Genomic DNA, 13,284 nt, shown 5'->3' with positions numbered 1-13,284 from the left:
CAGTGATTGGCTGAGAGTGATGGCGGGTGTTTGTGAAGACTGATCGCTGGAGCTGTGTTTCTTGTGTAGCGATGTTTTGTGAGACTCTGAACACGATCTAACTCACGGATGACACCGAGATCAGGTTCATCACAACCCTGACCCTCACAGGAAGTGAGGAGCTGCTCACCTGTGTCTCCCCACCGCTCCTCCGTCAGCTCTCCTCTGTTTTAGCGCTATAGGCTAAAGTGAAGCTGCCCTGTCGGTGACTTCCAGCTTCAAGATGAGCTCCTCAAGGGAGATCAAGCGTAAGTATCGCTTTGCTGGACAAGTGGACACGTGTTTATAGTGTTGTTGCTTAAGTGTTTGGTGTTCGATCCCTGAGCAGAGCTGCAGAAAGCGAAGAGCAAAGCCCAGAACAGCAGCAACCTGAGGGAGGAGGCGAACATCTGCAACCAGCTGGGAGAGCTGCTGTCCAGAACCGGTGAGGAGGTTATATACAATCTATAGGATCAATGCTTATCTATCTATCTATCTATCTATCTATCTATCTATCTATCTATCTATCTGACTATCTATCTATCTATCTATCTATCTGACCATCTATCTATCTGACCATCTATCTATCTATCTATCTGACCATCTATCTATCTATCTATCTATCTGACTATCTATCTATCTATCTATCTATCTATCTGACTATCTATCTATCTATCTATCTATCTATCTATCTGACTATCTATCTATCTGACTATCTATCTATCTATCTATCTATCTATCTATCTATCTATCTATCTGACTATCTTTCTGACTATCTGGGTATTATATATTCTATATAATGTATAGATATATGAAAGCAGATACAAAGTGATAAGGATGGATGGTTAGTTAGTTAGTTAGTTAGTTCTTAATTAATTAATCCCAAACTGTGAAATTCCTGCAGGAAGGTATCAGGAACATAACACACTAAACAAAATATAAAAGTGTGTTGGCAGAGTAGTAGACACGACTCACACATACAGATTTAGCTTGTGTGTATTTACAAAGTACTGATATGTTTATTCATTTCTTTTTAAAGAACATTTTTTGGTGAGCAGGATTACGCAAGAACTACTCCTTTCCATTAATCGTACAAGGAACAACCCATGAAATTGTGCTGTGGATCCAGGATTTTCTTTTCTTTGTCTTTAACATTGTGAGATAGGGAGTTTTTTCAATCTATTTCTTGATTTCTCAGAGAATAATCATGGATCTTGATGAAAAAAAGATTGGACATGTTTAGAGGATCGATATTTAATGCAATTGTGTGCAGATCCAAATAAAAATCTGGATCTAATAACTTAAATGTGTTTTCATCGAGGGACTGTTGCGTCTTATCTGAGTGCCATTCTAGTTTATGGATGTAACTCAGTTGCTTGTTTATTTAGTTCATTTCACTCCTCACTACCTCACAGACATGCAACATTTCTTTTCCATGACCTATAATGATGCTAACGTCTGCAAGTCTGCAATCATATGCTGTGTCTCTTGTACATTTTTCACTTTAAATGGATAAGCTCTTTCTGTCTCTTGACATTCATCATGATATCCTGTTATCCAGTGTGATTTTTAAATCACTGTGTTGTCGTCTCAATCTAACATTCATCCTCTTTCTTATTCTTTTCTCCACTTTCCATCATATCAGCTCTATTGGTTCATGTTTTTCCCCTATTTCTCACAGTTCAGTATAATATTCACTTCTACATTCTCCTTTTCTAACAGTTTGTTTTCTCCGTTTGCTCACTGACCCTCCTGTGTCTCAGGTGATTATGAAGCTGCCATCAGGGAGCATCAGCAGGAGTTGTCTCTTTCTGAGGTGGTGAATGACGTGATTGGACGAGCCGTGGCCAATCGTAAGATAGGAGAGTGCTACGCAGAGATGGGAAACATTGAGGCTGCTTTGAAAGTGAGTCCATTGATCTGCAAGAATAAGTTGATGCCCATTAAACCACTTTCTTCTGTGGCGTTACCTCACTACTGTATTTTAATGTGTATTCAGCACATAAGTGGTTGTATGTTTGTCTTCTTCAGCATCAGCAGTGGCACCTGGACTTGGCTCGTTCTGTAAGAGATCATGCCGAGGAGCAAAGGGCGCTGGCCACTATTGGTCGAACCTATCTCTTCCGTTATGAATCGGACCAGTCGAGGAAAAGTTTAGAGAAAGCAGAGGATGCCTTCAGAAAGAGTCTGTCCATCGTGGATGATCGTCTAGAAGGTGTGTTTATTTACCGGCGTGTGTGTCCTCAGGGATTTGTAGGGAATCATTTTAAACATTTTTCTTTTCTTAACTCCAGGGACAGTGCCGGCGCGAGAGATAAGTGAGATGAAGGCTCGTCTGTTCCTCAATCTCGGTCTGGTCTGCGATCATCTGGGGGAGCCTAAACGCTGCAGCGAGTTCATCCGCCGTAGTGTCTTTATTGCTGAGTATGAAGAACCGAAACTACTTTGTCTTAATGTAAACACTCAGGTAGGAATGTCGTCTTGTTAATGGGTCTTCCTCCATTTTTATTGTGTGAAGGAAGAGCCAGCTGCTGGAGGACCTCTACCGTGCGAACTTTAATCTGGGCAACATCTACTTTCGTAACGGTCAGCACTCTAACTCTGTGCGCTGCCTGGAACAAGCCAAAGAGTGTGCCAGAAAGATTAAAGACAAGTTCAGTGAGAGCGAGTGCTTTCACTGCATCGGCAAGGTACATCCTCGACCAAACCCCCCTACTTACTGCCTCTCCTGTCTGTACAGTTTGTGACGAGTGTGTGTTTGTGTCCTTGTCATGTTTATCCACAGGTGCAGCTTTCTCTGGGTGACTTTGTTGCAGCGAGACGATCTCTGAAGAAAGCTCTTTTGCTGGGTTCCCAGCAGCCCCAGGACAAGCAGGCAGTGAAGAAAGCTTTCAAATATGGTGACGATTTAAGTTTTGATTCACTCGTTGATAATCGGATTAGTGTTTCATTTTCTCTCCTTCACGATATTATAGTTGATGGCATGATTTTTTTCCTGATGTCCTAGCTGACCATGGCTGTAAATTAGAGGAGGAGCTTGGAGATGATCAGGGAAAAAGACTCAGCTCCCATCAGGCCGTGGAGCTGGCAGAGCAGCTCGCGGACCTCTACTGTAAAGTTGGCTGCTACAGCAAAGCTCTGGATGCCTATCAAGCTCAAGTGAGAAACATTAAAAGCTTTACAGGGACAGTGCTCACATCCCAGCTGTTTTAACTTGTAGCCACCAGGCATTTTAACATCGTACATACTTTATAAGTCTCCTCTTTTAAGCAGCTCTGTAGTTGATTGTTATAGAGCATTGAGAACTGTTGTTGTTCTGGTGCAGCTTAAAGGTGCGGAGGCCCTGGGAAAGGCTGCTCGGGAGCTGGCTGTCATCCACGTGTCCCTGGCTGCCACCTACACAGACCTGAGGCAGCACAGCAAGGCGGTGGAACACTACAGACAGGAGCTGGCGTTACGACACGGCAGATCGTCGGAGGTAAACACGACCAACCTGCACATACACCCAACACTAATCTACTTTTAAACATCAGCCTCATGGTAACGGGTATTATGGGTGTTGTGCTTTGATGTCAACCTGTCTGGCAACGAAAGTGTATATAGCCTTTGATTCATCCATATATTTGGGCTTTAAGACATATTACAATAAATCATTTGGAAAATCCCTTGTCAATCATGATCGATTGATTTGTAGTTTTAATTTATTGTAAAGGCATTTCTGTATCCACCACAAACTTGAATGTGTTCTTTCTTGGACCATGTCCCATCCCGCCACCAAGTTTTGTGGAAATCCCTTCTGCAGTTTTTGTGTAATCCTGCTGACAAACAGCGATACTGCCAGGGGCGAAAACATAACCTCCTAGGCAGAGTAACAAATCACAAAACATGTGTTTCAATAAAAAATAAAAAACTTTTAATAATGGAAAATACTGTCATTGTTAAATCTGAATATTTTCTCCATCGTTCAGTCGGTGGGTTTCCATACTTGAGAATATAACTCCTGAATCTGTCTCTATCAGGAATGTAGCACTTGGATAAACATCGCAGCAGCTCAGGAGGAGAGTGGCTGTACCTTCCAGGACATAGACAGCAGCTACAGCACAGCGTTACACTGCGCTCAGAAGTGTGGACAGGCCAGACTACAGGTGAGGTGATATGAGCAGCTGAAAGAAAAAATAAAGAGGCTGATGGAATACTTATTCTTCTTATTTATTTTTTTAAACCCTCAAGGTATTGGTAAACTAGACTTTTTGAAGAGTGAATGATTTCCCGTCGTTCCCTCCTACAGAAACGTGTGTTGAGGCTGTGGTTGGCGTCCCAGAGACGCAGGGGCTCATTAGATGCGGATGACACTGAGGCGAGGCTGCAGGAGCTGTGTGCTGCAGAGGGCTGGAGTCCAGACGGGAGTGATGGTGAGGAGGATGAAGAGGAGGAGATGGACAACAGCGAGCCTCTGGATGACAGTGACGTCGTGCTCTCAGATTCAGGTTAGAGACACGCTGTTCCAGAGTTGACCTGTCTCATCACAAGATTTTTGGATTCAATTCAAGTTATCTAATGTTAGTGTTTTCATGGGGGCTCTAGATGATGACCTTGAGGGTTATGACAAGATGGTGTCGGGAAGGAGGAAGGCAGGAAGGGTGAGTTTATCAGTCAGCCTCATCTTCAAAGTCCACATTGTGCAAGGCCACTCTTTTACCCTCTGACCTGCTTGTATCCTCGTCTCCTTGCTTCAGTGGAACAAGAGGAATGAGAAGGGTGAGACGTCTCTGCACAGAGCGTGTATAGATGGAAACCTGAAGCAGGTCCAGTATCTGGTAGAACAGGTAAGAATACAAAAATATTTCTGTATTCTGGAATGTGAGCAAGAAAGCAAAATCAAGACAATTGTAATTTAAAACAAAGAAGGTCAAGCAGATAAGGTGTGAAATCGGATTAAACTGTGAACGGTAACACACTTATTGGACTTGGAGCTTCCTGTCTGAGTTTGAGGTGCATATTTATTATTTATTATCTGCTCAGCTATGAATCTTTTATAACACTCTTTAAAAGTTAAAATCAGACATTCTGGATTCTGTGATTATGATTGTTTTCCATCTCGTCTCCATGTCAGGGTCACCCAGTGAACCCCAGAGACTACTGTGGTTGGACTCCCCTGCATGAGGCCTGCAACCATGGTCACCATGGTAACTGATTTAGGATTGAATTCATTGAATCTGGTTTAAAAGCTTATTTTATGAAAATGGAATAAAACCATCTGCTTCTATCATCCTGTGTTTCTCTTTCTCTCGTGCAGACATTGTAGCTGTGCTGCTGGACCGTGGTGCAAACATCAACGACCCTGGCGGCCCGTTATGTGAAGGAGTGACTCCTCTTCACGATGCGCTCGCATGTGGCAATTTACAAGTTGCAAGGCTCTTAGTGGCACGAGGGGCTTCTGTCACTCTACGCAACTCCAAGGTGTGTGTATGTGCATGTATGCGGTTACATTTGTACTTTTAGCCTCTTTTAAACAGAAATCCCACTATACGGCATTTTAGGCTGAATATGTACTTGCTGATTAGCCACGTGTGGACATCCAGACATTGTTCACATACACATTCATGTGCCTCTCTGACTAACTGCTGCCACAATAAATATGGAACAAGAATGCCACTCTATGGTGGAAGAAAGGTGCAACATTCCCACATTAAACAAGCTGTGTGAAAGGGATTTAAAGCCCAGTTTGACGAGGAGATTATTACAGGGGTTGATGAGCAATAAAGTTGTTATGCTGCAGGAAAACCATGTGACCTTCATCACTCACAGGTTTAGTATGATCATTAATGTTTTTAATCATTTATATTGATCAATATTTTGCATTCCTCTCATCATTTCCTATTTCTTTACATTTCGACCAGGAAGATTGCACTTTTTTTTTTTTACTGAGGTAGGAGTAAAATCTCATAGACATGCGTGCTCCAGTTATGATTGGTATCAATGACCACTGCCGGTGATATTAAAATCACCCCACCTCCCCAGACAAATAAATCCCATCACAAGTCGCACTGATGTATGTATCTGTGTATTTCATGCTCTCACTCTCCTCTGTCAGGGAGACGCAGCCATGGATACCCTGCGTTATTGGCAGAGGACGTACAGCCGAGAGCTGGACAAGGAAACCAAGCAGGAGTGTGTGGCTACAGAGAGACTGCTGAGGGAGGCACTGGCCGGGGGAGGTGAGACTTTCACCCGGTCCTACCATCTTATCCTCAGCTTGCCTTTGTTAAATATCCTCTCAAATACTTGTTTTTCCTACTAATCTCTGTCTCACACAGTGCCTGCTGCTCCGGCCCCAGCCAAGCCTTTCGATGCTCTGCAGGACAGCCAGCTGTTTGATGCGGAGAACTCGGAGCCACTGTTGTCCTCTGGAGGGGGCTGCTCCGCCAGCCAAGACCGGCCTCGACACAGCAGGAACTCGGAGGTGAACGCGCGGCCTGCCAGCCCCAAACGGTGGCAGAGCAATAGTTCAACCCAGCGCCACCGAGCCAGAGGAACAGAGGCTGCTGTTCTCTATGGGGTAAAGTCTGATCAATGTTTTCAATGAAAATACTTCATAACTTCTTATTCTTCTTCTCTAGATCTACAGTTACAGTAGATGATTTGTATGTATATGAATTCCTCAGAATAACAGCAGCTGCTCAGATGAAAGCGACTCTGACTGCCCCGTCAGTCCCCTCCGTCCTGTCCGTCCTAGGCACAGTTTCCCATCAGCCCCGAGTCAAAAGGAAGCTCCACCAAACAAAGAAACCGGCTCCATCCAGACTTCAGGCACCACCAGAGAGAACCCTGCACCATTTGTCCTTGAACGAGAGGAGTACCACAGCGCCATTCGAGGCTTGGGCAGTTCCAAAACTCTTCTCCAGGGTCTGTCACAGCCACAGTTCTCCAGCACGCCCGCCGTGACGTCCAGCAACAAATCAGCTCTGGTTCCTGAGGAGGAGTATCTTGCCGATGACTGGCTGGATGATGATTTAGGGGACATGCAGCCGAAGAAGAAGAGGAGGCTTCAAGTCAAGCAGAACGGGATGAACGGGGAGGACACAGCCATTTTGTCAGCAGCCAGAAATCAAAACAGGCACCTAAACTCTAACCCAACCTGCAGAGGTAATGACTTCTCTTTCATTTCAATCTCACTTTATGTTTCTTTGCTTATTTGACCGTCAGTATTGCTCCTCTTCTCTCAGCCTCTGCAGTTCCCTCCTCCTCCAGCAGGAGTCTCTCTCTGAAAAGGAATGGCTCTGTGAGGCCTCACCAGGTGAAAATGACTCAGATGCCTGGGATGGTGCGGTTGGGCAGACGAGAGGTCAACAGGCCGCACAGCCCCACCCTCACAGATGATGACGACATGATACCTGAGACCCCGCCTCCGCACATACACATGCAGGTCAGAGTTCCAAAGAGTCAAAGTCAGAATACAGATTTCACTTATTGAGGACTGTGTCTGCAGCTCGATGATAATTAATGTTTCAACGTGACCAGGGGCTAGAACTGGAACATCATTTGTCATGAGTCTGCACTCGATTAATTTTAGATGGGGATGAATGTGACTGTAAATGAGACAGAGCTGATAGAGCCATTTTAAGATTTCTGAACATTAGCAACTTTACCAGAGAAGAAAATAGACTTTAACATCATATGTTCGCATGAGTCATGCTGCCAATCTGTTAAATCTAGTTCAAACTTTTTTAGTCTGTTAAAACAGCCCTGCCGTAAAATATTTTACTTTCGCAAAGGTTGTTTAGTTCCTTGACTCTATTTTAAAGGTGTTGATTTAATTGTATGGTCTTTTTGAAAGCTGCAGTTTGTGGGGCTGTTAAATTGGCAAAACAAATGTTGAGGGTGATTTCCCTCTGGGTCTTTTTTTTCATGTCGTCTTAAATTTGCCTTTTACATACATTTGCATATCACATGACGTCCATGTGTTTTTCCCAATCCTCACTCAAGAGTCTGGTTTCACTCTATACCCTGCACTTGAATTCAGATAGCCCCTGCTTGTGCTTAGATTTGCTGTTTGTGCTCTAACTGTGTGCTTGCTCGGAGATATTTTGTTGCTTGCGCTCAAGCTTCAGCTCTTCTCCTAGCGCTCACACAGCTTTTCTGTGCACACATCAGTGGATTTCTCTCCGATTTTTTTTTGTGTGCAACCAGTCTGTCAAGATTCCTCAGCCAATAAAATCCTAGATATAGGGATGAAAAACGAAATGGTCCTGCCCTCGTTGTGGGTGTGTAAATGAAATAAAGTCCTGCTCTCAAACTGAAACAGCCTTAAATGATAGAAGCCAGTTCATGTTGCTCACATATATATTACTGTTTTTATTTGTATATTTCAGCCTCCAGCTCAAACACTGGCCGCTCCGATGCCCACATCACTGCCTCCACCAATCAGAATGAGGGTCAGAGTTCAGGAAGATGTTTTCCTCATCCCAGTTCCACAAAGGTTGTTATATAATGAATAAATAGATGTCATTATTATTTTCCTCAAATATTCTGCCGGCACATAAAGAGCTTTGTACTTTGACCATACGGTTGTAGCAGCACCATAAGGGATTTTGAATTTAGTGTGATAGTGTTGTTAATACTGTCATATTTTCTAACCCATATCAATTCCACTGTGTTTCAGTGAGGCAGACTCCTGCACCGTGTCGTGGCTGTGTGAGCAGGCAGCGCAGCGTTACTACCAGAAATGTGGCCTCCTGCCTCGTCTCTCTCTGCAGAAGGAGGGCGCTCTTCTCTGCCCGCAGGACCTGCTGCTGGCTGTCCTGCACACCAATGAAGAGGTAAGGAGCACAGAGACATTAAGATGAAGTATCCTACATGAATGCAGTTTTAATACATTCAATTATTTTTTTACTGGGACAGAATAATAATAATACGTGGTATGTTGCAGGTTTTGGCTGAAGTGTGCTCCTGGGACCTCCCTCCTCTCCCTGAGCGTTACAAAAAGGCCTGTGACAGCCTGGCAGTGGGTGAGCAACTCACACAAACATACACACAAACACAGAAAAACACATTTTGATGATCTGTTACAAAGCGAGGAGTCTGTTTGCCTCCCTGCAGATGAGAACAAGCGCATCACCCGGCTGTGTGAGGTGCAGGATGGGAGCTCCTCTGTGTCGGTGTGCGGCCTCAGTCTGGCGCCCTCTTCCCTCAACCCGATGCTCCGCGCCCTCAAACTTCAGGCCAGTCTAACTGAGCTGCGGATTTCCGGCAACCGTTTCCATGACAACCTACTCCCTGATTTGGTTGCCACAACCATCACCATGCCTCGGCTTCGGCTGCTGGACATTTCTGCCAATAACATCACAGGCGAAGGACTGGGGAAGGCAGTGAGCGCTTTGAAGGGACAGACTCATCCGGCCTTTCCTGTAAAGTCCTCAGATTTTTTTATTATTTCCCCTGATCAGTTTCATGTTGGTGAAAATTTGTGTTGACCTTCAAGGCTTTAAATAACCAGTTGCCTAAAAACCTATTTTATGTATTAGATATGTTTCTATTGAATTCATGAACACTTGACACAGTGTGACAGTTTAATTTCCGTTGGTTATTTGTAATTACTCACTGAAACCACCTCCTCCCTCCCTCAAAACGCACATGGCACATTTTACCACCAAACGTGAGAACGGCACATTTAAAACAAAAAGAATTAATCAGATTGTTGTGGTGTTGGTGGTTTCCTCTCTTAGTGTCTGGAGGAGCTCGATCTCAGTATGAATCCTCTGGGGGACGGTGTGTCTGAGTCCTTGTCCTGTCTGCTGTCCTGCTGCCCTCTGTTAGCCAGGCTGTCTCTGCAGGCCTGCGGACTCACTGCTCGTTTCCTGCAGCAGCATCGCCTGCTGCTGGCCAGCGCTCTGACAGGTAAAACTAACAAAGTGTAGAGTCACTGGAAGACTGAGGAAAGTCTTGTGATGAAGAACATTGTCTCTTCTTCATTTCAAGGTTATTAATGTGGAGTCAATGTAAGTGGATGAACTGCATCTCCTTCTAAATGGAGCAAATGGTTCTTTATGATATTGTAATATTGATCTACAAGCAAATACGATTCTGAAGCCACTTGAGATTCAGTTCAGACTCTTAAAAACTCTTTGAATGGATTCAACATGACAAAGTTGATTAATTTACTTTTTAAGGGAGAGGACACCTGAAGTCAGTGAATCTCGCCCACAATGCACTGGGCTCCACTGGGTTTGAGCTGGTGTTGAAGACTCTGCCTCTCCACTGCCTCACACACCTGGACCTGTCTGCCATCCGCAGGGGTCCTGCTGATTTCCCGGCACTTGAACAGCTCACCAAAGTCCTGTCACAGGTGCACGCATGTATACACATGTACTATGATGTTCCCATGTCATCAGTGAACTGACTCATTGAGACGTTTCCATGGAACTTTTACTGTTTGACAGTTTAAATAAATGACATTGACGTTTGTCCTGAATCACAGGACGACTGTTCACTGACGCACCTGAGTCTGGCAGCAAACGACTTAACGGACAGCGGTGTCAGCACCTTGGCCAGGTGTGTGTGTTTGTGTGTGTCTGTGTGTGTACTTGTGTATTTGCTGAGGGTTTTTCCACTGTGCCTCTGCTGCCGTCTGCTTCTCTGAGGGATTTTCATCGATTCTCTTCCAGGTGCCTGCCTTCATGTCCGTCTCTGCTGAGTTTAAACTTGTCGGGAAACTCGTCCGTCACCTCAGCTGGACTTCACAGCATCCTGAACGCTGTCAGAGAGACTTCTCGACCTCTGACCCTTCTAAACCTTCAAGGTATACGTTAAAAGGCAACTTTATTTTCTTCCTCTTATAAAATAATTTAGAACATTTTTAATTATTGGCATAACTGTTTTTGAAAAAATAGTTTTGCCTTTGGTTGCTCATTTTTATCATAACTTAAAACAAGTCAAATGTAACTTAACCACAAATAGGACATGGTATACGTGGTAGATATTAAGACATTGTTCATATTTGTCTGAGGTCAGAGTGGGTGGTTTGTGTTTGCACGCCTTGCATGAGATGCAAACTAATAGCTGTACCTTCGTCAAACATTTGAAATAGTACCTTAAATTGGGGCTTGTTGAAAAATGCTGAATCAGCCAGAATATGCTGATGTTGGATCTAGGCGGTACATTTTTCTTGCAAGAGAACTTAACATGTAAACTTTGAATTTCTATTCGTTTCATCATCCTCAGGTTGTCAGGTGTCGGGTCCCTGGGACAGTTCAGCTCTGGATGGTTTGTCAGAGCTGGTCAAAGATCTTCGTCTTTGCTCTCAGGGACTGAACAAGCTGGACAGGCAGGCTCTGAAGCAGAACTGGGACAACAGTCAGTCACACGGGCTCTTTATTGACCGGAAAGCCAAGTGCCTGCTCTCTGCTGCAGCCTCTTCATGAAGAGGAAAGAATTCTGTGTCACACACACTTGAATCAGAGCCATGTGAAACTCGTGCTCTTATTAATTCACAAATACACAGCTTTTATAATAAGGATGATTTTCTTTCTTTTTTAGGTTTTGTTCAGTTAGCAGTGACAGCTGGAGACTTCATTAAACGAAATATCTAGTGACACACCATCCATGAACACGTTGTAAATAACTCTAATAACTTTCATTTATTCTGTACCCTTCATTTATGTGTCCCTGTAAAAGTCTTGTGCATAAAAACAGTTTATTTTAAGTGTATTTGGGTTCTGATGAACCTTTGACCTCAACCCACTGAATTATTGTATGAAAAAAATTAAAGTGACTCATGATGCTTTTGTCTTCCAGTGCTGTTTTTAATCGAAAGAGAAAAAGTGTTCTGCTTCATTCATGTCAAGATAAGTTCCTGTGTGAAACTGAAAAGAACCAGAACTGAATTGAAGTGAAGAAACTGATAGATCTTTCTGAGAAGTCACCACAAAAAGCAGAGACAGTTCTTGTGTGTGACTTCGCCTTGTTTCCTCAGCATTGTGGTCACACTTTCAGAGTTGTTGCACATGCATGTGACTATCAAGACTGAACTACTCATCTTTTAATTCTGAACATATACTCTCATGCCCACAAACCTGGGAATAATATATTTAGTTATTGATCCTCTGCTTTTCTCTCTTTACATTTCACCTCTTGCTCCTCTGCTGAGATGATAATGCTATATATCCCTGTAAAATTAGATGAACCTTTTCAGACTATCAAATTAAAGCTCTTACTTTTGGTTTACAGAAGTTGCTGATCATAACAGTCATTCTTTACCGTTTATTTCTAACTATGATTATTCAAAGTCTGAGAAATCGACATATTTGATTGATTTCTTATCATTATTTGATTGCCTCCCTCTGGCAGGTCGTTCTCAGTCTCAATTAACCTATTAAACCTCATATGTGAAGCACATACGATTATGTTTTAGATCCTCAGTCCCAGGCCTCTTCTCTTGTTTCTCTTTTCTCTCTCTTTCGTCTTCCTCCTTGTTTGCTGGTATCTGGAAGTTACTCTGTGTTCTCCTTGATTGTACTCATCACACATAAATATTTTCAAAATGTCTGTGGGTTTTATTTTAAGGAATTTTTGTACCGGGGGACATTCACCTTATTTGACTGAAGGGTCCAAGGACTGAGGGTGTTGAAACAAGATGACCCCTCTTTAATGTTACAAGCAGACAAAGGGCAGCAGGAAGTAAATGACAAAAGGAAGCCGACAGATCTTTGAGCATATCATTTTTAATCAGTCTCTCACCACCAGGAAGCACTTACATTTTTTCTTTTTCTCATGAATTAAATGCTGGTATATTTTTATGCATGCACAAAACATTAGGGATATTCGATGATTTCAGTTTGTGACTCATCGTGTTTTGGACGAAAGAGCAGATGAGCCACTTCCTTTGGCCTAAAGAAACAAACAAAGAGAAGAACTTTTTAATTGTCACTGGTGTCTCTACCGATTATGTTGATTCAACACACGCACATTTTCAATACACATTTATGCGACTATTGTTGTTGTTATTGATAAATAGCATATTTAATATTGTGGTGTAAGTAGAGATGATTTGGATTACTTGTTGGGTAGTTAAATCTGTACCAGTAATCATAAGTAATAAACAGATTATTTATTAAGCTTGTAAAATATGTATTTATCCTTTAAGAGTTGTAGTCACAGTTTCTAGTTTTTCAGTAATCTGATGAATGAATATTGTAAAATCATTTTCTGAAGATTTTGAATTTTTGATCAATTATTGGTCAAAACCTTGAGAGCAGTGTATCCATGTGG

The 13,284-nt window shown here is 43.0% G+C and overlaps 1 protein-coding gene across 1 annotated transcript; it reads left to right on the top strand.

The window, feature by feature from the left end:
- On the top strand, positions 1 to 11,798 carry tonsl (tonsoku-like, DNA repair protein). The gene is made up of 28 exons (XM_020084741.2): positions 1 to 287; positions 368 to 463; positions 1,782 to 1,924; positions 2,050 to 2,233; positions 2,313 to 2,442; positions 2,537 to 2,708; positions 2,804 to 2,918; positions 3,026 to 3,177; positions 3,344 to 3,496; positions 4,038 to 4,163; positions 4,307 to 4,505; positions 4,603 to 4,658; positions 4,755 to 4,844; positions 5,132 to 5,204; positions 5,315 to 5,478; positions 6,113 to 6,236; positions 6,336 to 6,577; positions 6,684 to 7,164; positions 7,245 to 7,444; positions 8,391 to 8,497; positions 8,681 to 8,837; positions 8,948 to 9,026; positions 9,118 to 9,425; positions 9,744 to 9,915; positions 10,188 to 10,363; positions 10,496 to 10,569; positions 10,683 to 10,816; positions 11,239 to 11,798. The coding sequence occupies exons 1-28, from the start codon at positions 263 to 265 to the stop codon at positions 11,436 to 11,438; spliced, it is 4,332 nt and encodes a 1,443-aa protein (XP_019940300.2). The 5' UTR covers positions 1 to 262; the 3' UTR covers positions 11,439 to 11,798.
- The last annotated feature ends 1,486 nt before the right edge of the window (positions 11,799 to 13,284 follow it).

Source organism: Paralichthys olivaceus, chromosome 12 (assembly GCF_024713975.1).
Source record: "Paralichthys olivaceus isolate ysfri-2021 chromosome 12, ASM2471397v2, whole genome shotgun sequence".
Taxonomy (NCBI): Eukaryota; Metazoa; Chordata; class Actinopteri; order Pleuronectiformes; family Paralichthyidae; genus Paralichthys; species Paralichthys olivaceus.
The sequence above is the reverse complement of the archived record's forward strand: the minus strand, read 5'-3'. Positions and strand labels throughout refer to the sequence as shown.